The sequence below is a fragment of the Loxodonta africana genome, chromosome 15 (genome assembly GCF_030014295.1).
Source record: "Loxodonta africana isolate mLoxAfr1 chromosome 15, mLoxAfr1.hap2, whole genome shotgun sequence".
Taxonomy (NCBI): domain Eukaryota; kingdom Metazoa; phylum Chordata; class Mammalia; order Proboscidea; family Elephantidae; genus Loxodonta; species Loxodonta africana.
In genome coordinates this window covers 73,081,647-73,109,594 of record NC_087356.1, presented here as the reverse complement: position 1 = coordinate 73,109,594, position 27,948 = coordinate 73,081,647, and the positions used below count along the sequence as shown (strand labels likewise).

Here is a 27,948-nt window from a genome sequence, read left to right as displayed (position 1 = left end):
AAATTTTAAGTATTTTTAGGGAGTTATCAGCGTATTTTTCTGACTTTGTCCCTCATAGTCATGGAGAACCTAGAGCCGTAGTAGAGTGTCTTCTCCCAGTTGACTGCTTGTTTAAGGCCACTTTGGATGGCAGGTGCCCTTTGAAAATGATTCACTGTCTTGATCAGCTCAGTGATGGCCTTATAGGATTAATAAGAAACAGTTGATACCAGCTGGTATCATGCAAATAATTCCAAACTCTACTCATCCAGGCCAAGTAAACAACCACAGGAGAAAAAAAGTATGTGTGTGTATACCAAAAACCAAACCAAACCTGTTGCTGTTGAGTCAATTAACGACTCATAGTGACCCTAAAGGACAGAGTAGAACTGCCCCATAGGTTTCCATGGAGCACCTGGGAGGATTTGAATTGCTGACCTCCTGATTAGCAGCCGTAGCTCTAAACCACTACGCCACCAGGGTTTCCGTGTGCGTGCGTGTGTGTGTGTGTGTGTGTATCTTTATCTATCGATCTATCTGTGGAGTCCTGGTGGTGCAAACAATTAAGCGCTCGACTGCCAGCTGAGAGGTTGGTGGTTTGAACCCATCCAGCAGCTGCCTGGGAAAAAGGCCTGGTGATATGCTTCCGTAAAGGTTGTTGTTGTGTTATGGGTTCTCACTCATAGAGACCCTATAGGACAAAGTAGAATTGCCCCATGGGATTTACTAGACTGTAATCCTTATGGGAGCAGATCCCGAGGAGTGACTGGTGGGTTCAAACCGACGACCTTTTCATTAGCAGCCAAGCACTTAACCACGGAGCTATCTGCCCTCTATGGGGCCATTCTACTACTATGTCACATGAGCTTGCTAGGTTGACAACTAACAACAACATATGTATGTGTGTATATATATATATATAAATATTTATATGTATACACATATGTATGTATATATGCAATACATGGAAACACTGGTGGCATAGTGGTTAAGAGCTACAGCTGCTAACCAAAAGGTTGGCAGTTTGAATCCACCAGGCGCATTGTGGAAACTCTATGGGGCAATTCTACTCTGTTCTGTAGAGTTGTTACGAGTCGAAATCAACTCTATGGCAATGGGTTTGGTTTTTTTGGTTTTTATGATATATACTTTTATATACCCGTTGCTGTCAAGTCGATTGTGACTACAGTGACCCTAGAGGACAGAGTAGAACTGTCCCATGGGGTTTCCAAGGCTGTAATCTTTATGGAAGCAGACTGCCTCACTTTCGTCCTGCCGCTGGTGGGTTTGAACCGTTGACCTTTTGGTTAGCAGTGCTTAACCACTGTACTGCCAGGGCTCCTTATACTTTTTTTTTTCCCCCCTTGTGCTATAGGTAAAAGTTTACAGAGCAAATCAGTTTCTCATTAAACAGTAAATACACAAGTTGTTTTGAGACATTGATTGCCAACTGCTCAATATATCAACACTCTCCCCTTCTCACCCTGGGTTCCCTGTTTCCATTCATCCGGTTTTTCTGTCCCTTCTGTCTTCTTGTCTTTGCTTTTGGGCTGATGTGCCCATTTAGTCTCGTATACATGATCGAGTTATAAAGCACATTCCTCACTTGTATTACTGTTTGCCCTGTAGACAAAAAAAAAAAAAGCCAAACCCACTGCCATCGAGTCGATTCTGACTCATGGTGACCCTATAGGACAGAGTAGAATTGCCCCATGGAGATTCCAAGGAGTGCCTGTTGGATTCGAACTGCAGACTTTTTAGTTAGCAGCCATGGCACTTAACCACTGCGCCACCAATCTTTGGCTGAAGGGTGAACCTCAGGAGTGACTTCAGTCAGTACTGAGTTAAAAGGGCGTCCATACTCTTAGCATTTCTCCAGTCTCTGTCAGACTAGCAAGCCTGGTCTTTTTTTGTGAATTTGAATTTTGTTCTAATTTTTCTCCCACTCTGTCCAGGGCCCTTTATCATGATCCCTCTCAGAGCAGTCGGTGGTGGTACCCGGGCACCATCTAGTTGTTCTTGGCTCAGTCTTGCAGAGGTTTTGGTAGTTGTGGTCCATTAGTTCTTTGGGCTTTCTTTTCTTATGTTTTTATATAATGTGTATATATATATATATATTCTTTTTAAACCTGGATATCTTCTAGGGGCAGGCTAGGTGCTTTTGGGTCATGGGATAGTGCCTCAAACTTTTATTGGCAAGAAACTTTAATTTACCTGTTGGATATGGCTACTTGTCTTGATGTGAGCAATTGGGTTCACATTTTGACCTCAGGGAGATGTAGAGACTTTGCCTGCCCTATTATTATAGGTGAGGACAAGGTGAACCCAACTGGGGCTGAGCAGTGGGGCATCTAGAGTCACATGTGGCTACCGATTGTGTATTTGGGAGTGATTGGGGACAGTTGAGAAATAAAGTATGTTTCTACTTCTTACTTCTAAGGTGTTTATCTTTTGCAAAATGTTGTTGATAATGGCCCAGGCAGACACTGCTTATGACCTAACCTGCAGCGAGGTCACTGTAGATGGCTTCCCAGTGGCTGAGTGTGACTTATTCCAGAAGGGATTTCCGGCCTGTTTCCGTGGAATTGAGATCCAGTCTGGAACAAGTTTTCTTTCTCTGGGTGGCTTTGCATCATCAGTTTCCTCCTGTGTAAACAGGAAATCATGGTAATACCTATCTTATAGGCTGGTTTGAGAATGAAATGGAATAATAAAAATAAGGCACCTCTCAACTGCCTGATGCATAGTAGGAGCTCATTATTTTTGGTATTTCTTTTTATCCTCCTCCCTTTTAAATTTAAGGGAGGAAGTGTATCCTGGATTGAATCGTGTCCCCTCAGAATATGTGTCAACTCGATTAGGCCATGATTCCCAATATTGTGTGGTTGTCCTGTTTTGTGATTGTAGTTTACCTGTGTGTTATAAATTCTAATCTCTGCCTGTGGTTAATGAGGCAAGATTAGATTATGTTAAAGAGAATTAGGGTGGGTTTGTAACACCCTTTCTAAGGTCACATCCCTGATCCATTGTAAAGAGGGATGTGGCATGAACCACCTTTCATCTCACAAGAGAGAAAAGGAAAGGGAAGTGAGCAGAGAGTTGGGGACCTCATACCAAGAAAGTGGCACTGGGAGCAGAGCCCGTCCTTTGGACCTGAGGTTCCTACTCGGAGCAGCTGCTGGTCCAGGGCAAGATTGATGACAAGATCCTTCCTCCGGAGCTGACAGAGTAAGCCTTCCCCTTGAGCTGACACCCTGAATTTGGACTTTTAGCCTACTTTACTGTGAGGAAATAAATCTCTCTTTGTTAAAACCACCCACTTGTGGTATTTCTGTTATAGCAGCACTAGATGACTAAGATAAGGTGTTTTCATGTTGGCGTCATTTCGAGCCAAGCTGATCTGATCTGAGCCAAGGACAGGCTTGCGGTTGGCCATCATTGCTGATACCTTTGCTGAGTCATCTGGGGTTGGCAGAAGTGGAATAAGAGCGTGGTCCAGAGGGTGGTTAGGGCTGTGTGTGATCAGCTAGGGCAGCTTGTATTGTCTCTTTGTGTTCCCCAGTATTTCTGGAACCTGATCCCACCTTTCTCATGGTAGGGGATGGGGACCACCTAAACAGCTGTGGGGTGTTGTACATATCTTGCCTGGTGTTGAATTTCCCGTGACACAGCTTTATGAATCTTTTAGTATCAGCTTCATCAATACTGCCATAAGTCTCTGGGAGGACGCTAAATGAATGGAGGGCAGGGCTGTCTTCTGAGTTGGAAATTAGTATCAGTCTTTGACATGAGGTGTAATTAGGAGAGAAGATGATCTTGGTGCCAGGCAGAAGATGCAGAGCGAGAACTTTTCAGAAAATGAGAAAAATTTATAGAAAAGAGCCAAGGTAAGATTTAAAGACAGTCTTAAAGAGATACAGTCTTTAAGACAGGTGTTTGTGAGATGAGGGCTGGTTTTGTACCTTCTGCAATACTTATTTCATCTTTTGTGGGATTGGTACATGGAATTCTTGTTTTTTGAGAGATGCTTTAACTTGTTATACCTACATGGCTTTATGAGCATTTAGTCTTATAGCCTTATTGGTATCATGCTGTTTTATCCCCATCACACCAACAATGAGTATTTTTAAAATATCTACTGTGCGTAAGCAGTGTAAGAGCCATGTTTAATATTTAGGAATGTAAGAAAATTAACGTTTAAGTCCATTTCTGTCCGAACAGATGCAGATATAGAATGAGAGGAAAAAACTATTGAATTAAACTATTAATCTCTGTTTCCCTTATGACTAGCTAAAGGTTCATTAGGGTGAACTAAAATCAAAGAAGATTTTGCTAGAATCTTCTTTCGAATTCCCTTCCAAGTTGAAAATGTACCGGGGACCTTTCTGATTCTATGCATTCACATTCAGTCAGTCCTTTCTGATGGAAGCTGCTATTCTCATCACTCAGTATAGCAAGATAGAGGAGTTGGTAGGGTGATGGACTGTGGGGTGAGCTGCATGGATTCAAGTCCAGGCTCTCCATCCCTGTGACCTAAACATATTACTTAGCTTTTTTTGGAATTCTCTTCCTTACCCCGCCCCCCTCCCCCCTGTATTATTGTCTTCATAGCAGTTTCAGCTTTTGAAATCATCTTATTCTTTGACTGGTCCCTTTGTTTATGAATGCGCTCCCACCTCTGAATCCCTACCGCTAAGCTGCAAGAATTTAAGATTCTTAAGATCAGGGGCCTTGCCTGCACTGTTCATTGCTAGGCCCTCAGAGCTTAGAACGCAGCCTGGTACTTGGGAAACACTCCGTAACAGGACGCGTCATGTCTGTTTTGTGGAATGAACAACTTTTCCCAGTGACCCTCATCATGAGCAATAACACCAAAGGGCTAAGAAAAATTTAAGAGACCTTGTCTACCCTTTGGGAGTTTATATTTTCAAACCAAGAGGGCAGCTCTGCTCCGAGAGTATGCCAACTTGAGCTTTATTCTTCCAAGTGCTATTAAATACCTCCATAATTTTATAATCTCCCTTAACTTCTTTGGAGCCCTGGTGGCACAGTGGTTAAGAGCTCAGTTGCTAACCAAAAGGTCAGCAGTTCAAATCCACAAGCTGCTTCTTGGAAACCCTATGGGGCAATTCTCCTCTGTCCTATAGGTTCTCTATGAGTTGGAATTGACTCTATGGCAATGGGTTTGGTTTGGTTTTTTTTTTAAACTTCTTTAGCCTTTGGCTTCTTGGTTTGAAAGGGAATGGATTAGACTGGATCACCTTTTAGGCCCCTTCCTGCTTGTTATAGATAAAATTGTGTCTACCCAAAGTGTGTGTCAATTTGGTTAGGCCATGATTCCCAGTATTGTGTGATTGTCCACCATTTGTCACCTGATAGGATTTTCCTATGTGTTATAAATCCTACTTCTGTGATGTTAATGTGGTGGGATAAGTGACAGTTATGCTAATGAGTCAGGACTCAATCTACAAGATTAGATTGTATCTTAAACCAATCTCTTTTGAGATATAAAAGAGAGAAGTGAGCAGAGAGACATGGGGACCTCATACCACCAAGAAAGCAGTGTCAGGAGCAGAGCATGTCCTTTGACCTCAGGGCTCCTGTGTGGAGAAGCTCCTACTCCAGGGGAAGACTGATGACAAGGACCTTCCTCCAGAGCTGATGGAGAGAAAGCCTTTCCTTGGAGCTGACACCCTGAATTCAGACTTCTAGCTTCCTACACTGTGAGAGAATAAAGTTCTGTTCCTTGAAGCCATCCACTTGTGGTATTTCTGCTATAGCAGCACTAGGTAACTAAGATACTGCTGTAATGGTTGGTCCATGATTTATAAATAGAATTATAGACCATTATGAAATGATAAACTGGAGACAGAGCAATAAAAGGCAGCAGGGGTCAAAACGAGCTATGCAGGAAGTAAGCCAGGAAGCCACAGTTCAGCATCTCTGTGCCTGTTGTTGCCTTTCTTGTTGCCTTTCCTGGTCTCTAAGCCACATCTGTTCTCAGGTGGCCATCTTCCTCCCGACACTGTCTACCCAGGACCATCTCCTTCTCCTGGTTCAGTTCACACATCTTGGGATAGCCCGCAGTTCCCTTCTCTGCCAATCTGTGTGTCTTGTACTTTGCCTTCAAACTTAGTTTCCTGGAAAACTTCATCAAACTTTTAAGGCTAGAAGGGAGGTCCCTTTGTGATCATCTAGCACACTCTGTTTTACACATGAGCAAATTGAGGTTCAGAATGGTGATAGACTTGCTCTGTGTTCTGCAGATTTGGGGTCAGAGCGAGAGCCATACCCAGACTCCTGACCCCAGCTCCAGTGCTTGGCTCCTTTATGCTAATGCTCCTCTGTGCTCAGGCTCTTTTTCCCATCTGTTTTTATTTGGAATAGATGAGTGTTACTTGATGCATGGCTCCAAGATGAATGTATCTGTATACTATAAAGAACCCAGGTAGAGTTTCCTGAAATCACATCCAGGGCTTTTTTCTTCATAACACACTTTAGTCACCACCCTGCCCTCTCTCCAAGGTACAAGGCTCACTGGAGATTTGCTAGACTTATCTTACCATTAATTGATGAAAGTGGTATTAGTTAGCTGATCAGCGGCAACTATTGGCAGCTGTTCTCTGTGCTAAAGTCGTGGCGATACCCACTGGTAAACAGATGAAGCGAGGCACCCTTGATTTCTCCCTCTCCTGCCAATACCTGCCGTCAACACCAAAAAAAAACAAACACTTCATCGAGTCTATTCCAACTCATGGCGACCCCATGTGTTATAGAGTGCAACTGCTCCCCAGGGTTTTCTTGGAGCGGTTTTTACGGAAGCAGATCACCTGGCCTGGGTGAATTTGAGCCACCAACCTTTCAGGCACCTCCTCATTGGTTCTCTCCATCCTCATACTTAGCCTATGTCATTATCATCTCTGCTCTGTTACCCTGGTAATTTCTTCTAATAAACAAATCACTTCCCTCTTCAAAACCCTTCAGTGCCTCTTCCTCACCTACAGGATGAAATCTGATGTCATTCCTGGGTCTGCATTCATCTCTTGCCATTCCCACCTCAGCCTTCATCTCCAGCAATATGGAGCATGTGATCCTTGATGACTGTGCACTGCTTTTCTTATTTCTGTGCCCTGGCATGAGCTGGTCCTTCTGTTTGAAATGTTTGCCTAGGAAAATGGTGGTGGTGGTTGTTGGCGGTGTTATTGATTCTGACTCATGGTGACCCCATATGTGCAAAGTAGAACTGCTCCATACAGTGTTCAAGGCTGTGACCTTTTGGAACTGAATTGCCAGGCCTTTCTTCTGAGGCACCCTCTTAGTGAGTTTAAACTGCCAACCTTTGGGTAGTAGTTGAACACTTAACCATTTGTGCCATCCAGGGACTTAGTAAAATTTTACTCACTATTTATATCTCAGTTCAAATGCCTCTTCCTCTGTGAAGCCCTATTTTTCACTTGTAACGCAGCTGTTCTTTCTTTTGTGTGGGTACTGTCCTTTGTACCCTCCTTGAAGCAGTTACCTCAGTGTAATCTCATTTTCAATTCAAAGTCTCTTTCTTCCCTAGACAGCAAACTCAATGTATCTGACTCTCTCTTTTTAAGTCCTTGTGTTCCTGCAAATAGAGCCTGGCACACAGTAGGTGCTCCATAAAGGCTTGTTGAATGAGAGATGTAATTTCACTAAGTACTATTTTGAAATTAAGTCAAGGGTGGAATACTTCTTTTTATTTTCTCTCAGAAAGAGGAGTCATTTCAAATGCTGAAGAAATGTCAGAAAGAGTTGGTATAGGAGAAAAAGGCCACTGGGCAGTCATTGGTGACCTTTGATAGAGAGCAGCTTGTGTCAAGCAGTAAAGATGGAAGCTTGATTGCAGGGGGTGAAGAAGAGACGAGAGAGGAAATAGATGCAGCTGGTGTTGATCACCAGTTTGAGAAGTGGAGTAACGAAAGGAAGGAGAAAAAGTTGGGACCTTTAAGAACAGAAGAAGAAAGATGAAACCAAAAATAGCGTGAGGCACAGTTGTTAAGGATTAGGCTGCTAACCAAGAGGTTGGTGGTTCGAATCCATTAGCCGTTTCTTGGAAACCCTATGGGGTAGTTCTACTGTGTCCAGTAGGGTCAATGTGAGTCGGAATTGAATGAATGACACTGGGTCTGGTTTGGGTTTTGGATTTGCCCTCTTGGGGCGGCTTGGGGCAACTTATTTAATCAAAGTGAGACTCCCTCCCTCTCAGCTGAACTCAGGAATGGAGCCTGCCCATCCCCAATTTCATTCATTAGCTTCCCACTGAAATTGCCATGGAGAAGGAAATGGACATAAAGAAGAGTTTGAATTAAATAGATTTTTTTATTAATCTATAGGATGACTAGTATCTAGATAAGGAAACAGCAAAACACCAGGGTTTCCTCCTCCTCCTCCTGTCCCCAGTTACTAGTGAAATGTGAATAACAAGCAGGAAACAGAAGGCAAGCGTTTTGAATGGTAAGGACTTGCAGAGTGGGATACTTGTACATTCCAACTCTGCAGGTGAGCAGTTCCTATTGAGCAATGATGATTGAAGTGGAGGTGCTTGTTCTTCTGGGACCAGCCCTTTGAGCTCCTGTAATTTTCCCCCAACTCTGAGTCAGATTTCCTTGACCAGTGATGCGTGGAAATAATCACGTTAGTGCTCTGAGCCCCCAGAGTGAACACAGGGCATCCAGACAATGCATCTGGGGCTTTGAGCATCACCAGTCCATTTGCCTACCTAGCCAGGAGTTTGGAAAAGCATCATAGGAAGTTGTTGTAAGGGAGGCTGATGAGGTCAGACAGTCATCCACATCGCAGATGGCTTGTACTTATAATGATCTGTTCTCAAGAGTTGGAGCAGATTGGGGTATTTGATTACAGAAAATGGGATACTTGTATTCTGGATATAAAAATTCGAGAAGAACAGAATGGAGTTTGAATAAAAAAAAAGAAGTACATTATTTCCCTCGAATGCTGACTTTAAAATGAGATAGTATATGAAATATGCATATAGTAGGCACTCAGTGAGGTCCCTGGGTGGCACAAGTGGTTTGTGCTTGGCTACTAACCTAAAGGTTGGCTGTTCGAATTCACCCAGTGGAGCCACAGAAGAAAGGCCTGGTGATCTACTTTGGTAAAGTTTACAGCCAGGGAAACTCTGTGGAGGAGTTCTACTTGGTAACACACGGGGTTGACATGAGTCAGAGTCAACTCAATGGCAATGGTTTTGATTTGGTTCAGGCACCCAGTACATGCTAGTTTCCCCTCCCTCGGTAGTGTGAACCCTTGAGTAATTATCTGTGGACTTTAAGTTCTGTTCCTACACATCCATTAAGATTCTTGAGGGCAGGGCTAGGACTTAGGCTACTTCATGTCCCCCAGCTTCTAGCATAGCACCTGGCCCACCCAAAGCTTGCTTTCTCATCTTTTCTGTCTGTACGGGCTGCCATTCAATAAGCATTCTTTGAATAAACTTTGAGTGAATGAGTTACCTACTTTGTGAATCATCAGAATCTTTTCTGATGCCATTGTCTGTCTGGGTGAGTCCCAAAATGTTGATGTTAGAGCTGAACTTGATTTGGGCTAATTGGATATAGGGATGTAGGGTAGGAGTGATTGGGGATGTGTGTACGTGTATGTTGATATGTGTGCGTGTGTTTCATTAACATCCTCAAACCAAAAATAAATGATTCGTGGATTATTCAATTTCTGTTTTCTTTTGTTCAGTATTCTGAGTTATTCAGTCCTGTTACCTTCATAGGAGTCCCTGGGTGATGCAAAAGGTTAAGCACTGGACTACAAGCCAAAAGGTTGGTGGTTCAAACTTACCTAGAGGTGCCTCAGCCTGGCTATTTGCTTTTTACTTCTGAAAGCCCACAGCCATCAAAGCTCAATGGAATACAGTTCTACTACAAAACATATGGTGTTGCCATGAGTTGGAATTGGCTCAACGGCAACTAGCTTTTTTTTGGCTTGTTGCCCTCATGCTAATAAAAAGTGACCGTGAATGGTATATACCTTATCACAAAGTTGCCACGGGCCTTGGGAGAGAAGATATATGGGGTTTAGACCTGTGTGGAAAGTGGAGTTGTAGAAACAGGTCAGGCTATTATTACAACCAGATATCCTGACTTTAAATCCAATCCCTGCTGCTATTTCTCCCCAGACCCCTAAGGGCTCTCTGTAAGTTGGTAAATGACAATGTTCTTGGTCAGGAGTGTTTTTATTTTTTCCAATTGGGAAAAAGAAATAAGATAACAGTTTCACCATAAACCAGTTTTTCCTGGGGCTAAGGGCAAATGAAGTTGGATGGGGGTGGGGCTGGGAATGGGGCAAGGGAGGTGAGGCAGGGAAATCGCAAGGACTTTCTGGAAAACAGCACTGCCTGCAGCCTGTCCTTGACTTTGATGGTCCCTGGAGATATTTGTCTGTAATCAAGGGCTTCTGCATAAATGCCAAGGTCTTGAACCGGTTCTTCCTCATTCAGTCAAGGACAAGAAAGTGAAACTGGAACAGACCCAAATTTTGAAAATTTGAGTAAACTGGAACCATAACGGGAAAGGGAAAAATTACAGGTTGAAGCCCTGCTAGAAACTTAGTCTACCTCTTAGAAAAACAAGGGCAGCGTATGCGTTGCATAGCAACCAAATCTCTTGCCCGTGGGAGTTTGTGCAGAGTTGGAAACAACAGTGTTCTGCTCAAGGATGGCAGCTGACCTTGCCACTTTGAATGTGTGTTGCTCTCCTCAGTCCTGGCAATAATCCAGTCTCATGCATCAGGCTCCTGAAAGGGCTCACTATGCCTCTTCCAAGTCTCCCATTCCAGGGCTTTGACCTAATTTTTCTTGTTCCATATCACCCAAATTTTTAAAATTCAGGTTTGCTCTGGTTTTGCTTCTTCTGCCATGACTAAACCAGTTTGAAGCCCTGGTAACTATCTGTGTTAGCTCCCCACCCATCTGCATCCTTTGTCCTTGAGGATCCAAGAATGTGTCCTCTTTCCGGATGTGTCAGCTTCTCCTCTCCTTGGGTGCCTCTGTCCTTGGCCCTCTGGGGGTAGAGCATAATGCTTTCTGCATCTTCTCTCTTGTGACCTTTCAGGACTCACACTTTCAGTGGGCTTTGACTCCTATTGACTAGAAGGAAACAGACAAAATTATAGTCATCAAAAATCTTGAAAACACGTTTCCTCTTGAGTTTGATCTTCAGTCAGATGAAAATGGACCAGTGCCACATTTCCTTAGGCTTCTTCTAAAACTTTCTCATAGGAGTTCTCTAGTTGATACCCCAGGCTGGCTCCTAAATCAAGCTACTCCAACTGCAGCTAGCGGTAGAATCAAGTTGGCACGGACACTAGGACTCTTTCCTAAACTTAACTCTGTGAAGAGCCCTTCAGATCACCAGCATTTCTGCTCCGCAGCTGGCCTAGCTTTGTGGGTCCTGCCCTCCTCCATAAGAGGATGACTCTGGCCTCTCCGATTCCCCAAAGACTCCCCCTCAGGCTGCAGGCCAGCCCTTCACTGGCCTCCTAGAAGTCTCTTTGGCTCTGGTTCTAGCTCTCAGAAGTCCTGTCTTCTCTCCTGGCACATTTTTCTGTCTTATCTGGCTCGTCTATAACTTTTTCAGCCACTGGTCGTTGAGACAGTTCTGCTCTTAGGCAAAGGCTGTATTTCTGTTTTGTTTTCCAGGTATGATCAAAAACTTGTTTACTTCTGTGGTTTCACCTATGGCTTCACCTCACCTCAGTGGCAGGCGTCATCATCTGGCAAACTGTCCCATCTTACATCAGCACCCTTTGACTGGTCAGGGCAGACTATTGCTACTTATTATTTCAAGGTGTTGTGGCTCAAAGAGAGCAGACTCTGGAGTCAGGCAGTGGGCGAAAAAGACAGTGAATTAATCCCTGAACACAGCAAAGGGAAGAGATGGCCAGGCTTCTGTTGGCTAGGGTGGAAGACACACTTATTGGTCTGTGGGAATGTAGAGGAGACATTTAAAGCAGAGGGACAACATGAACAAGGCTGGGAGAAATGCAAGTGCGTGGTGTATTTGGGGAACACAGTGTGAACAGAGCATAAGGCTTAAGTGGAACTTTCTGCAGGGCAAGCTAGGAAGGTAAATACTAGGATGTGAGAAAGTAGAAGAGCAAACAGTTGAAGAGAGTTTAAGCTTATACACATTCTCCTTGCCCACTTTCCCCAGAATCCATCGGAGGAATCTAATGGGGCAAGTATAATTCTTTTAATTGTATGAGGGACCTTTTGCCCTTTGTAAAAAAAGCATCTCAGAAACAGGGCATTAGAGAGCAGAATTTTTTTCAACCAGAGCTTGATTATCTGTGTCAGTGAGAACCAAGGGTTGCATGAAAGTGTGAAACTCTAGATAATTAAGGGGGGTGGGAAAAAAAAGCTGTAGTGTAGCCTTGGACTTCAAGATGCTTTCCTACTATGGTGCTAATGCGGCTGATTAGGGACCAATTCTGAGCACCACTAGTATAGCCATGGTTCTCAGCATTTATTATACATTCACATCACCTGGGGGTCTTGTTAAACTGTAGATTATGATTCAGTATATCTGGGGTGGAAATGCAAATTTGCAGCAGGGCTTCAAGCTGGAACAAACTAGTTAGAAGGCCTGCTACTAGTCCATTTACCCACAACGTCTAATTGGAGATTCATGTGCTTTCCTGCCCTCCCCCCAGCCATGCCTCCCATGGAGGTACTGGCCATCTTGAGGTGCCACTTCTTATGCTGGATAACTGAGAGTTGGACCAGACCTTTGGCACTGGGGTGGGGAAGGGGAGAACTGACATTAGGAGGGTACTAGTGGGTTTTCTTATAGTGGCTTATTTAATTGGAAGGTCCACATATGTCTTGTTCAAGTTGGTATCCCCAGAGCCTAGCATAGCACCTAAGGCATGGATAAATGAATGCACATCAGGCACTCATACTGAACGGTGAACTCCGTGAGGTCACAGATCGTGCCTTACACATCTGGTAGAGCCTAGCAAACTACTTTCAGTGCAGGTGTTCAGAAAATACTTGTTGATGAACAGGGAGAGAAAGTGTAATCTGTGCTGATTTGAGAGTACTCAGCAACCTGTCTTTCTGGACTGGCCAGGGAGTAGTCATTGGAAGTAGAGACTTGGGATTATAAATAAGGAAAAGAGGTCAAGGCTAGATATTTGTGCATTCATTTAGCAAACATCTATAGTGCACCCAGTATGTGTTAGGTTTGGCCCTGGGCACTGGGAATGGAAAGAAATGGCAAATGAAATAAGACACCTGCCCTCGGATAACTTACATACGGCTGGTAGAAAGGATAGGAAAGTGAATTATTGATTCTGTATCTGGAGGAGTATGATAATTGTTGTGATAAAGGCTAGTACAGGGTGATATGGGACCACAGTGTGGGTAGTGGCCATCAAGGAAGGCTTCCTTGAGAAGGTGATATTTATGAAGAATAATAATAGCTAATATTTATTATTTACTCAATACCCGATACCTTTCTAAGTATTTTATGGGCAGAAAAAAAAAATTTTTTTTTTTTAATCTTATTTAATTCTTGAGTCCATTGTTGTGGCATGGATTTCCGCATACCAATAGTCGTGACGATGGCTCAGGACCAGACAACTTTTTGGTCTGTTGTACATGTGGGTATCATAAGTTAGAGGCAACTGAATGGCAACTAACAACAACAGTTTATTTAATTGTGATAACATCCCTATGAAGGAGATGATACTATCATCATTTTGTAAAGGTAGAAATTGAGTAGGGTAAGTAATAGAGCCAAGATTTGAAAGCAGGCAGTGGGAAGTTAGAGCCCTCAGGCTTTATCCCTATGCCATACTTCCTTCCCAGTGGGAACTAGTGAAACAAAGAAGGGAGTAGAGAAAAGGCCCTGTCAGGCTCAGAGAATAGTGTATTCAAAGGCAGAGAAAAGTTGGAGTGGAGAATGATCCAGAGTGGAGGTGAGAGATAAGGAAGCTGGAAGACAGCAGCCAGATAGGGAAGGCGTTCATTGCTAAGCCAAGGAGTTTGCATTTTGTTCTGGAAGATTCTGAAGGGTTTTAAGCAAGGGAGAGACGTGATCAGATCTGCATTGCAGGAAGATCACTGTGTCAGTGTACAAGATAGATTGGAGTGGGCCTTGGAATATATCCTAGAGAAATAAAAGCCTTTACATGAACAAATATATGCTCTCCCATGTTCATTGTGCACTGTTTACAATAGCAAAAAGATGGAAGCAAACAAGGTGCCCATCAATGGATGAATGGATAAATTATGGTGTATTCACACAATGGAATACTATGCATCGATAAAGAACAGTGGTGAATCTGTGAAACATTTCATAACATGGAGGAACCTGGAAGGCATTATGCTGAGTGAAATTAGTCAGTTGCCAAAGGACAAATATTGTATAAGACCACTATTATAAGAACTCAAGAAATAGTTTAAACAGAGAAGAAAATATTTTTTGATGGTTACGAGAGGGGGAAGGGAGGGGGGGTGGGAGAGGGGTATTCACTAATTAGTAGATAAGAACTACTTTACGTGATGGGAAAGACAACACACAATACAGGTGAGATCAGCACAACTGGACTAAACCAAAAGCAAAGAAGTTTCCTGAATAAACTGAATGCTTGGAAGGCCAGTGTAGCAGGGGTGGGGTTTTGGGGACCATGGTTTCAGGGGACATCTAAGTCAATTGGCAAAATAAAATCTATTAAGAAAACATTTTGCATCCCACTTTGAAGTGTGGTGTCTGGGGTCTTAAATGCTAGCAAGCGGCCATCTAAGATGCATCAATTGGTCTCAATCCACCTGGATCAAAGGAGAATGAAGAACACCAAGGACACAAGGTAATTACGAGCCCAAGAGACAGAAAGGGCCACATGAACCGGAGACTACATAAGCCTGAGACCAGAAGAGCTAGATGGTGCCTGGCTATAACTGATGACTGCCCTGACAGGAACACAACAGAGAACCCCTGAGGGAGCAGGAGAGCAGTGGGATGCAGACCCCAAATTCTCGTAAAGAGACCAAACTTAATGGTCTGACTGAGACTGGAAGGACCCCAGTGGTCATGGCCCCCAGACCTTCTGTTGGCCCAGGACAGGAACCATTCCCAAAGCCAACTCTTCAGACAGGAATTGGACTGGACAATGGGATGGAGAGGGATGCTGGCGAGGAGTGAGCTTCTTGGATCAGGGGATCAGGTGGACACTTGATACTATGTTGGCATCTCCTGCCTGGAGGGGAGATGAGAGGGTAGAGGGGGTTAGAAGCTGGTGAAATGGACACGAAAAGAGAGGCTGGAGGAAGGGAGCGGGCTGTCTCATCAGGACGAGAGCAAGTGGGAGTATGTAGCAAGGTGTGTATAAGTTTTTGTGTGAGAGACTGACTTGATTTGTAAACTTGCACTTAAAGCACAATAAAATTTTTTTAAAAACAGACTGGAGTGGAGCCAGACTGGCAACAGGAAGAGCAGCGAGAAGCCTATTAAAGTAATCATGGTGAGAAGTGATGAGGGCTTGATCCTAGGCAATAGCAATAGGAGTGGTGAATGGAGGACGGGATGGATTTGAGAGATTGGCTGCTAACCAAGAGGTCGGCAGTTTGAGTCCGCCAGCTGCTCCTTGGAAACCCTATGGAGCGCTTCTAGTTTGTCCTGTAGAGTTGCTCTGAGTCATTATTGACTCGACAGCAATTTTTTGTTTTTTTTAATGGAAGTAGAAGCTGCAGAAGTTGGTGTGAAATTGTGCATGGGGGTGCGTTTTTAGTTTGAATGAATCCTTACTGGCATAGTCTAAGGAGAGGAGAAAAAGATGATGAATTCAGTATTGGACATGCTGAGCTTGAGATTCTCGTAGGAAATTCAAGAGAGCTTAGCAACATTGAAAATTTACAATAATTATTATTCATATTTATTGGGTACTTATTATTGGCCAAGCCTTCCTGTAAAAATCAGGTACCATGGAGTTGACTCCCACTCATGGCGACCCTATGTGTGTCAGAGTAGAACTGTGCTCCATAGGGTTTTCAGTGGCTCATTTTCTAGAAGTAGATATCCAGGCCTCTCTTCTGAGGTGTCTCTGGGTAGACTTGAATCTCTAACCTTTCGGTTAGCAACTGAGCATGATGATAATTTGCATCATATTAATAATCTCATTTAATCCTCACAAGTCTATGAAATTATTTACATTTAACAGATGAGGGGTTGACAATGTAGTGGGAGGTTAAATAACCTGCTCTGAGTTACTCACATAACAAGCGACAGAGCTAGAACTCGTATGCTGGGTTTGATCTTGAAACCTCTGTGTCAATAAAACTTTATGTGATGATGGAAATGTTCCTTACCTTCACTGTCCAGCACAGAAACTACTAGCCACATGTGGCTACTGAACTTCTAAAGTGTGACTATTGTGCTAAGGAACTGAGTTTTTTAATTTAATTAATTGTATTTGGCCAGTAGCCATTGTATTGGGTAGCTCAGCCCTCTGTTCTGCTGTCTTTGTCTTTGGAAGTCATCAGCACATCCATCAAAATGGCAGCCTTAGGTGTGTGTAAAAGCAAAAACAAAAACAAAAAGGACAGTAGTTGCTGTGGAGCCCATTCTGACTCATGGTGACCCCATTTGTTTCAGAGTAGGACTGCTCCATAGGGCTTTCTGGCTGCTAACTGAAAGGTCAGTGGTTCAAACCCATAGGCGGCTCCACAGGAGAAAAGACCTGGCCGTCTGCTCCTGTAAGGATGACAGCCTAGAAAACCCTATGAGGCAGTTTCGCTCTGTCCCATAGGGTCGCTGTAGGGTTGCTATGAGCTGGAATTGACCGCACACAACAATAGCAACAAGTGGGTCAGTGGTGAGGAAGCGGAGGCAGTGGGTGTAAAGTCCACCAGTGGGTCTCAATGCTGGGAATCACTGGGAAGCTTGTAAAAAATACACATTCCAGGGCAGACTCAGACTCTGCTTTGGCAAGCGAGGGAGGGGCCAAGGAATCTGCATAGCAAAGTGCCTGACAGTTACCAAGTCCTGCATTCTTCCAATAAAATAGCTATGAAGGGAAGAAAAAATAAAGGTGTTGAGGGAGAGCTCTTTTTTATTTATTTAGTTTTTAAAGACGAGGGTAAGGGTGATGTGGGCATGTTTAGAAGGTGAAAGGACTTAAATACAGAAAGGCTTGGTGAATTGTGATGAGTTAGAAAGCTCATTAGCTGGATTGTGAGCACGCGAAGCTTTGACCAGCTGCCCACGGTGCTGTGCATCCCTGAGGGAGCCAGCAGTGGAGACAGCCGTGCCTGCTTTGTAGACAGATGGTCCAGTTTCACCCAGAGCATGCTCTCTTCTCAATATAGTTTGAGAATATTCAGACACATTGTGTGAGCAGTGAGGAGTCCTTGGCAGTGCCCCAAATCACACCTGTTTGCTTATTTTCTATTTTTAGACTTTCCCATACTCACCAGGTGGAAAACAGAACTTATTCATCGTTATTTCCTACTTCTTTGCTCCTTGCCTTCTTGTTGCCGCCCCCCCTTACACTTTTCTACTTAAAATGAAATGGTAAATTCCAGAGTCATTTTAATGGTGAAAATAATTCAGCATGAAAACCCAGCCATCTCTGTGTCAGTGATGAGTGGCCCTACATCCATTCAAGGGTTAGAGCGAGTCAGTGGCTCCCAGTGTTTATACCACTAAGAGCCTTTTCTGTCGTCTTCCTCCCATGCATTTGATGTCTGAAAATGTTTATCTGACAAATTCACTGTGAATATTAAGTACTATGGATAGCCACCATTTATGGTACATCTAACAGGGGCCAGGTAGCGTCCTTTCTTTAAGGCAGGCATTATTACCTAAATTTGACACATGGAGAACAAAACGTTAAGTACTCAGGTACTAATGAAAGGTTGATAGTTTGAGTCCATCCAGAGGCACCTTGGAAGAAAAGCCTGGTGATCTACTTCTGAAAAATCAGCCATTGAAAACCTTGTGGAACACAGTGCTACTCTGACACACGTGAGGTCTCTATGACTCAGAATCAACCTGACAGGAACTGGTTTGATTTTTGGACACTTATAAACAAAATCAAACCCCTTGCTACTGAGTCAATTCCAGCTCATAGCGACCCTATAGGACAGAGTAGAACTGCCCCATAGAATTTCCAAGGAGACGCTGGTAGATTCAAAGTGCTGACGTTTTGATTAGCAGCCGAGCACTTAACAACTGCGCCAGCAGGGCTCCTTAGAGAAGTTGAGTAATTTACCTAGTATAGAACTTGCCATCTTCCTGACTCCAAAGCCTGAGCCTAAATAGTGTGATTGGATTACCACAACGTAAACCTGAAAACCAACCCTGTAAGTCGTGTTTAATTGTTCCCATATTTTAGATGAGGAAGTTGAGGCTAAAAGAGGATAAGGATCGATAAGAAACAGTCAGGATTCAAACCCTGGTTTGTTTGTCTCCCTGCTCGTTCTCCTACATCCCACTACCTAAAATAATTTATTTCCCCCTTTTTACTAATAAAGACATATGTAACTGCTACTCGGAACCTTTTGAAGCTTCCAATTAGCATGAATAATTGGTGTAAACACACTAGATTGCTCTGACTGCAGCCAAAAGTAAAACGCCCTTAGTGTGGGTAAACGTACAATTTCCATTAGGCTCTGGAAATGCTAAATTACAGCTTTCACACCTGCACGACTGCTTGGAACTACCTGAAGCTCTCAAAACCCCTTTTGGGTTTCGGAGGCTATGGCCCCTTTAGAGCTGCCTGGAAGAGAAAGAGCTGTTTGCATTCATGAAGCGCCCACTCAGAGAAGCTGCCAAATTCAGTCTCCTTTGGAAGCAGGGATGACGAGACTGCATCTCACATACTTTGGACGTGACAGGATGGATCAGTCCCTGGAGAAGGACATCATGCTTAGTGAAGGAGAGGGCCAGTGAAAAAGAGGAAGACCCTCGACGAGATGCATTGACACAGTGGCTGCAACAGTGGGCTCAAGCATAACAATAATTGTGAGGATGGCACAGGACTGGGCAGTGTTTTGTTCTGCTGTGCATGGGGTCGCTGAGTTGGAACCGACTTGAGGGCACCTAACAACAACAACAAGTAATAAAGCAAGGAGCCCTGGTGGCACAATGTTTAAGCACTTGGCTGCTAACCAAAAGGTTGGCAGTTTGAACCCACTCAGGTTGTGCGGGCGAAGGTAAAGATTACAGCCTAGAAAACCCTATGAGGCAGTTCTACTCTGTCACGTGGGGTCGCTGTGAGTCGAAATCGACAGTACGTGACAACTACGAGAGCAAGCAGTGAAGCTGTGCTTTCCCGAGGGCAAAGGGACGCCTTCCTGGTTGCTTGTGAGTTTAGCCTGTCCTTGCTGCAGGTGTCTGTAGGGGGAGGGAGGAACAGAGATCCGTAGAATCCCAGGAATTTACCCAGCCTGCTTCCTGGGGCTTCCTGCACACCGCCTAGTGAATTTCTTCATTCTGGAGTGTGCGTTGTCTCAGATGACAAGAGAGTTTTCCCAGCCCTTCCCTATGTGTCAATGTGACCTTCTAGGATAAGCTCGAAGTACTAACATGCTGGTGGAAAATAAAATCAGATTTCCAGATTTGATTCGCTTCAGCCAGTTTCCCTCAGGGGTGTTTCTGTATTTAAAGAAGTGCTTCCCCCCTTATTAAGGAATACATTCTAGTGTTTCAAAATTTAACTTATGCAGTGATTTTTATCTGATGCTTCAATTTACTTCAGGAGGGATTTAAGTCATCCTAATTACCTTTTTTTTTTTTTTAATTACCTACAGGAAATCCTGGTGGCGTAGTGGTTAAGAGCTACGGCTGCTAACCAAAGGGTCGGCAGCTTGAATCCAGCAAGTGCTCCTTGGAAACCCTATGGGGCAGTTCTACTCTGTCCTGTAGGGTCACTGTGAGTCGGAATCGACTTGATGGCTATGGGTTTGGTTTTACGGGCTTTTAATTACTTACAGGGGCCTAGGAGTCTCTGGGTGGTACAAATGGTTAAGCATTTGACTGTTCACCAAAAGATAGGCTGTTTGAACCCACCCAAAGGTGCCTCAGAAGAAAGGCCTGGCGATCTGCTTCTGATGGGTCACAGCCGTGAAAACCCTATGGAGCACAGTGAAAACCCTATAGAGCACAGTGAAAACCTTATGGAGCATAGTCCTACTGTGAAACACATGGGAGTGCCATGAATAAGAATCATTCAGCCATCACGGGTTTGTTTGTTGTTTTTTAATTCCTTCTCCAGCTGTCTCAGGGAAAAGGAAGACTCAAATTCCCTTCCTTTCAGGGTTAAGCCACCTGTCAGTCATCCGGGCCCAGGCTGAGTTGTTGCAAATCCTTGTTTAGAGTTTATTAGGCTTTTTAACAGACATTTTTATCTGTTAGTGCCCTCTGTTGGGCTTCTTCTAGTTCTTTCCAGTTTCCCTAAACTGTATAATCCAGGCTGGACGCCCTGCCCCACCAAGGCCCTGCTGACGCTGGGGTGAGTGGGCATCAGCATCCCACACCCCTCTGTAAGCACCTGGTATGGTCGTTGCTTTTTCACAGCCTCTGAAGACTGGCAGATTGGTTTAGGGAGAAGGGTGAGCTGCCCGGTGTCAACGTGGCCTCTATCACTCGAAAAGGCTTATCTGAGAGGAAAATTGAAAGGGTTGGTGTGACAGGGTGAGGCAGTATCTGAATCTCTGCAAATGCTTCTCAATAATATTTATTTCCTGGGTTTGAAGGAGGAGTGGTTGCCTTATTTAAGACTGTGTAGAAACAAGTTTATAAAATGGGAGAGAGAACCGGCCCCATGGGAGGGGTGGAGAGTGGAGCTGAGGGTCCTCGCCTGCCCCTCAACACTTACTCCCACTCCACGTACCTGGCTACCTCGGGAGCCTGCCCTGCAGACCCGCCCCACAGACAGCGCCCCAGACACTTGAAGGAGGAAGGATCCCCTGCACCCTTGTGGCTGTTGCCACCGTGGTTTTATCTGCAGTTCTTGCTCAGCTTCAGCTCTCTCAAGGCTTCCCTCAGACACCCCCAGCAGAGGGTCTGCGTCTCTGTCTTTCTAGCGTTGACACATCACAGTACAGGGAATACTGGTGCCTCCTAGACTGGGAGCTCCTTTCTGGGAGGGACTATGTCTCAATCACCTTTATATCCTCATCGCACTGACCCTGGTACACAATCAGTGTTTGTTAAATGAAGCTGAACTAGAATGCCTTTTCTTTTCATTTCTGCCATCCTCAGTCTGTCTGAATTTCAAGTGTCAGTGCGAAAACCTTGTTGCAGAGACATTCTTCTCGTGCTAGCCCCAGAAAGAAGTGGCCTTCCTCTATTCTGTTCCTGTAGCGTTTATTATGTGCTTCTAAAATTATCATTATTTACTTTTAACTGTAGATACTTCTCCTGAAATCTTCCTTTCCAGATTGTGAACAGTTTGACAACAGGCTTCTGGTCTGATTTCTGTCTTTATTTTCCATAACGCACAGAGCCATACCTCACGCATAGTAATGACAGCCACTAGCATTTACACAACATTTAATATGCACCGGGCACTGTTCTACATGCGAAGAAGTACACGTTACTTCTTTAACTCTCACAACAGCCTTACAGGATAAGAACTGTCATTTTGTAGGTAAGGAAAGTGGCATTAAATAACTTGCTCTGGGTCATATAAGTAGTAATTGGGGGAGCTTGGATTCAAACTCAGACAGCATGCCCCAGAGTCTAAGCTCTTAACCATTGCCTTGTTGCTGGTTCTTGTTGGCATATGTGTATGTAGGTATGTTGGATGGATGGATGGATGGATGGGTGGGTGGGTGGGTGGATGGGTGGGTGGGTGGATGGATGGGTGGGTGGGTGGGTGGATGGGTGGGTGGGTGGATGGATGGGTGGATGGGTGGATGGGTGGGTGGATGGATGGATAGGTAGGTGGGTAGGTAGATAGCAGCCATCGAGTCAACTCTGACTCATGACAACCTTATATACAACAGAATGAATGTTGCCAGGTCCTCCAGCATCCTCAACGATCACTACCATGTTTGGGTCCATCGTTGGCAGCTGTTGTGCCAATCCATCTCCCTGAGGGTCTCCCTCACCCTGTTGGCCAAACATTTCACCAAACCCAATGTCCTCCTTTAGTGATTGACCCCTGCCGATGGTGTGTCCAAAGCAAGCAAGTCGGACAGTGTTCTGTTGGGATCCATAAGATTCGTTGGCTCTTTTTCAGAAGTAGATCATCAGACCTTTCTTCCTGGTTTGTCTTAGTCTTGTGTTGGTCTGGAAGCTTTCCTGAAACTTGTCTACCATGGGTGACCCTGCTGGTATTTGAAATACTGGTGTCATAGCTTCCAACATCATAGTAACACGTAAGTCACCACAGTATGACACACTGACGGGACGAACTGACAGACGGGTGCACATAGAGAGCATTGTATAAATACTTGTTGAATGAATGCAAGTTGGTATTTATTAATTATTTAGAACCAATAATCAACTTTCGTCTCCACCATCTGAACTGTTTTCTAAGCAATAGGAAGGCCAGGAGTCAGAAGTTGGTCCTAGTTTTTGTTCCTGAAGCTATGGATTGCTTTGCTTTGTTGTGGTTCTTGTTTCAAGCCAACAGTGCCATCTAGTGGGATAACTTGATAGCAGCTCAGAATTATTTTTTTTTGGAAACCATGGTAGATGATCATTTAGTTGTGGGAACATCTCTTACTAGCTTAGCTTTCAGTTTGATTCCAGTGGGAGAGTACGGTGAGTAGGAAGGACCAGCCCATCCTGGATCAAATGGCATCAAGTTTGACCTCTTCCTTGGAAAAGAGGCACTGACTGTGGTCGTTTGGGTTCGGAGCTATTATTTGGCTCTCAGACCCCCATCCCTCTGCTCCTCATGTGTGCGGCCAGTGGTGTAGACTGGATTTATCTCTCGGTGCTCCCCTCCGGAGCTGTGTGTGCTTTGGTATTTGAGTCCCAATAATCTGTGCGTTGCCCATGTTGTATATAAGAGGATGTTTGATGCACAGAACATGTCCATCTTAGTGCTAAAAATCCCAAAACCATTGGAAGATACTGCTGCAAGTTTTTAATTGCCAAGTCTGTCAGAGCTGACAAAGTGGAAGTAACGGGCTTTGCGAATGGTAAAGAGGAAGGGATTGTGTGCACGCCTAGCTCTGCTCAGCAACCGCAGGCTTTTATGGTGCCGTTCTGGGTGTATGTTTGTGTGTGTGTGTGTGTCAGTGTGTGTGTTATGTATGTGTATGTGTGTCTGAAAATTTGATGTAAATCGCTTCTAAGTTCTAAGATCGTTCACTTCTTGCTAGAAGAATAGAAGGCCATGGTTATGAGTATGACCACAAAAATCATGTGCGTTTTTTGGTTGAGAACGTACAGGCGCTGGAGTAAGCAATTACTCCACAGATTGTTCAAAGAGTTTGCAGTCTCCTGGGGTTCTAGTTTAAGGGATATACTCTATAGAGATCAATACAGCTTATTGTGATGGACAGTTCACCAGAACAAGGAATCAATGTTGGTTATACTGAAATCTTTGTTATGGTGATATTTATGGTGACGGGATTTAAAAAAAAATTTTTTTTTATGGTAAATGTATATATGTAACAAAACATTTGGTATTTTAATGTGACATTAATTCAGTGACATTAACTTATGTTCATCGCGTTGTTCAAACATGATCCTTATCTGTTCTCAAACTTTTCCCTCATATGGTAACGGGAAATTTTGGTTAATAGAGTCTATGTAAAGCAGGGAAACCCTGGTTGCATAGTGGTTAAGTGCTACAGCTGCTAACCAAAAGGTCGGTAGTTTAAATACACCAGGCGCTCCTTGGAAACTATGAGGCAGTTCTACTCTGTCCTCTGTCCTATAGGGTCGCTGAGTCGGAATCGACTCAACGGCAGTTGGTTTGGTTTAGTGGGTATGTATGTACAGCAGGAGTCAACAGACTTCTTTTGTAAAGGGTCAGGTAGTAAATACTTTCGGCCTTGTGGGCCATGCAGTCTTTGTCATAACTATTCAACTCTGCTACAATAGCACGAAAACAGTCATGGAAAATATGGAAATGAACGGGCATGGTGTGTTCCAATAAAGCATGATTTACGGACACTGAAATTTATTTTGTATAATGTTTGCATGGCACGAAGTAGTCTTTTTAATTTTGTTTTCAGCCATTTAAAAATGCAAAAATCATTCTTAGCTCACAGGCTGTATAAAAACCGGGCAGCTCCAGATTTGGCTCCTGGGCCATAGTTTGCTGACTCCCAATCCAGATTACCAGATGCTTGGAGATGTTAATAGTTTGTAGTTAACAGAAGTATTTCATCCTCAGCAGTAGATCAGTTAGTGCAATGTGGGATCTGAACAGCTTTTCTTTCTCTCTAGTGAGCCAGGAGTGAAGATGAAAGGTAGTTGAATTCCACATTACCAAAATGTGGGGCATTTTAAAGAACTCTGACTGTGAACCGTAAAGGGCTTCATGGAGTGAAAGGACTCCACCCTCAATTTCTCCTTTAACCCCTCAGGCTTCTCAACCGCCCCCCTCCCCCCCGCCCCGCCCCAGGAAGCAGAGAAGCAGACCAGGGGACCCCATCAAATCTTTTGTCTTCTGGGATTTCCGCTTCCCACCCTCACATCTGCTCCTTGTGAGTCTCTGGAATTGAATGAGGTTGGGGAATAATGGAGTTATTATCCTGTCATACAGATTCAGAGGTCCAGGTGCAGAGAAGACAGGAGACATTTGCTTGTTGAGTTAGAGCCAGGAAAGAACGGGTAATGGGTCAGGCTCTTCTTCTCCTGTCTTGCTAGCAATAGACAGCCCTTAGATGTGGGGGATAGGGGCTTCAATAGGTTTGTGTCATCTCTCTTGTCCTTTGTCAGTAAGGTAGTCCCAGATTTACGACATATTCTAGTTGCAAAGAACTGCATTTATGACTGTTTTTTCTTTTTTTCGTTTACATCTTATCATTAAACCAAAACCAAACCCAGTGCCGTCGAGATGATTCTGACTTATAGCAACCCTACAGGACAGAGTAGAACTGCCCAGTAGAGTTTCCAGGGAGTGCCTGGCGGATTCGAACTGCCGACCCTTTGGTTAGCAGCTGTAGCACTTAACTACCACGCCACCAGGGTTTCCATCATTAGTAATACGTAATTCATGGTGTTGCGGTGCGTAATTTGCTGATGTTATCATTCTCATGCCAACCCCCAAAGACAAATGAAGATCAGATTTATAAAGATACTGATAATAAAAGGCAGTAATAATGAAAACTAAAAAAAAAAAAAAAAACCCACAAGGTATTCGACTTACAGCAAAACCAACTTATGATGGAATTGTTGGGACAGAACCCTGTCATAAGTCAGGGACTGCCTGTACGCTCTTGGTGATAAGCTTACTTGGGGGAACTTGTCTCTTGAAAATGTTGTAATCCCATGTCTTTGATCATTCGATGTCTGCATGACCTCCCCCAGGGTTGAGAAAGAAGCTGATCGTTAACAGTTAATGTCTTGTGTCTTTTCCTCAGCAGCCAGCAGAGTAGCCAGCAGAGCAGCCACGATGATGATTCGAGCAGGTTCCTGAGTCCCCGAGTGCGGGAAGAAAGGTAAGATCAAATGGGGAGGGAGAGAATAGAAGCAGAGACTAGAGGAGGTGGGGTGAAATGTTTGGGTAAGATTGTGTTTCCACCACATGCCACAACTGTGGGAAACTGAAGAGGAATAGGAGAGCGACAGACCTCTGGGCTTGAAGACTGAGTGGAAAGATAAAATGGTCACCCAAGAAATGAGAGGGACTGATTCTAAAGACTTTTGATGTCCAGCAAGGGGAGGAGTCAGTATGTGGTAAACCAGATGTGTTGGGAACACTGCATAGTGGACTTAGGACCTAAGCCACACGTGAAAGGTTGGGAACAGTATGGATCAGGAGGGGGAAGGGGTATTTTGTGCCTGAGGAAGCTTGCCTGGCATGGCATGGCAAAGCACATGTGGCATGAGAACACCAGTCTGGCTGTGTGTTGGAGGTTAATGGTGAATGAGGTTGGACGTATAGAGTGCAGTGAGAATATGGAGGCTCCTAAGTGCTAGTTTGAAGAGTTGAGATGACATGTTGAGGACTCAGGATATGAGGAGCAGCCGGGGCGTGCTTCATGTAGTGCCTCTGAGATGCCACTCAGAGTTAGGGGAGAGTAGATGTGTTGTAGCAAGCTAAGCTTCTGTCCCAAAGGAAGTTGACTGTATTGATGTTAACTGAAAGGAAGTCTCAACTGGTATACCACAGAGCTCTGCTTTTGGTCTCTCTCTATTTACCATTTTTATCAACAAGCTGGATGAAAAAGTAGAAGTTTTTTTTAAAATTGTGGTAAAATGTATATAATGAAATTTGCCATTTCAACCATTTTCAAGGGTAGAATTCAGTGACACTAATTACATTCGCCCGGTTGTGCAACCATCACCATTATCCATTTTGAAATGGTTTTCATCACCCCAAACAGAAACTCAGTCCCCATTAAGCAATACCTCCCCCTTTTCCTCTGCTCCCAGCCCCTGGTAACCACCGATTTACTTTTGTTTCTGTACATTTGCCTGTTCTAGATATTTCATGTAAGTGGGGTCATACAGTGTTTGTCCTTTTGTGTCTAACTTATTTCACTCAGCATAATGTTTTATTTATTTATTGTAATTCAGACGAAGGTTTACAGAACAAACTAGCTTCTCATTAAACAGTACATGTATTGTTGTATGACACTGGTTATCAACCCCCATGACATGTCAACAGTCTCCCTTCTTGACCTTGGGTTCCCTATTACCCGCTTTCCTGTCCCCTCCTGCCTTCTCATCCTTGCCCCAGGGCTGGTGTGCTCATTTAGTCTGGTTTTGTTTTATGGGCCTGTTTAATCTCTGGTTGAAGGGCGAACCTTGGGAGTGACTTTATTACTGAGTTAGAAGGGTATCCAGAGGCCGTACTCTTGGGATTTCAGTCCCTGTCAGGCCAGTAAGCCTGGACTTATTTTTGTGAGTTAGAATTCTATTGTACATATTTCTCTAGCTCTGCCCAGGACCCTCTGTTGCGATCCCTGTCAGAGCAGTCAGTGGTGGTAGCCAGGAGCATAATGTTTTTAAGGTTTATCCATGTCATAGCATGTATCAGACATTCATTTATCTTTATGGCTGAATAATATCCCATTGTGTGTGTGTACCGCATTGTTTATCGGTTCATCAGTTGATGAACACTTGGGTTGTTTTCACAAAAGCAGAAAGTTTTTTTTAAACCATATTTATCAATGTTATGTTGGACACCCAGATGAGAGTGAATAGAGAATACTTTGGATGATTGAATCAAGATTCAGTATTATTTTGAACAGAGGTGGAAACCAAAAAGATACTGTTTTTAAAAGGAAATGTTTATATTAGAAAGGATTCATTTCTTAAGCGTAAGATTGCCCTAGGAAGCCTAATATGAAAGGTTTTCGTGTGAAAAAGAACATGGGGCTTTGTTCACCAGCCAAATAGGAGCCAGTAATATAACACAATTACCTGACGATCTATGAAAGTTTTGGATTAATTAACGGAAACGTGGTTACATGGATTCAAAAAAGAATAAGGTCTCCCTGTCTTCTGCACTAGTTTGGTCATACCTGGTATCTTTTGCTCAGTTCTTTGGAAATAGATAGTAATAAGTTAGTTCAGAAAAGAATGACTTGGGTGATTATATCATTAAAAGGGTTGGTTGAAGGAAAGGGATTTAGCCTGGAGAAAGAGAAGATACAGGAGGGCTGTGACAGTGACTACACTCTCTAACTACAAGAGCTAGAACTTTTTTTTTTTTTTTTCTAGAACTAGAGGGATAGAAATTACAGTGAGAAGGATTTCAGCTCAGCATAAGGAAGAACTTTTTAGTAATTAGAGCTGTGCTACAAAGGAACAGACGTTGTAAAGTAATGAA

At 43.8% G+C, this 27,948-nt stretch overlaps 1 protein-coding gene across 5 annotated transcripts in view; it reads left to right on the top strand.

Annotated features, from left to right (window-relative positions):
* GRAMD1B (GRAM domain containing 1B) overlaps window positions 1-27,948 on the top strand; it is a 212,384-nt gene that overhangs the window by 16,739 nt on the left and 167,697 nt on the right. For 4 of the 5 annotated variants that reach the window (XR_002787738.2, XM_064268926.1, XM_064268925.1 and 1 more), the window contains exon 2: window positions 25,532-25,609. Coding sequence is in view for 4 of the 5 variants with exons in the window: in XM_064268926.1 (XP_064124996.1) it covers window positions 25,532-25,609 (78 nt within the window). In the remaining variant the exon portion in view is untranslated. The remainder of the gene's footprint in view (window positions 1-25,531; window positions 25,610-27,948) is intronic. The other variant, XM_023558225.2, reaches the window with a different exon arrangement.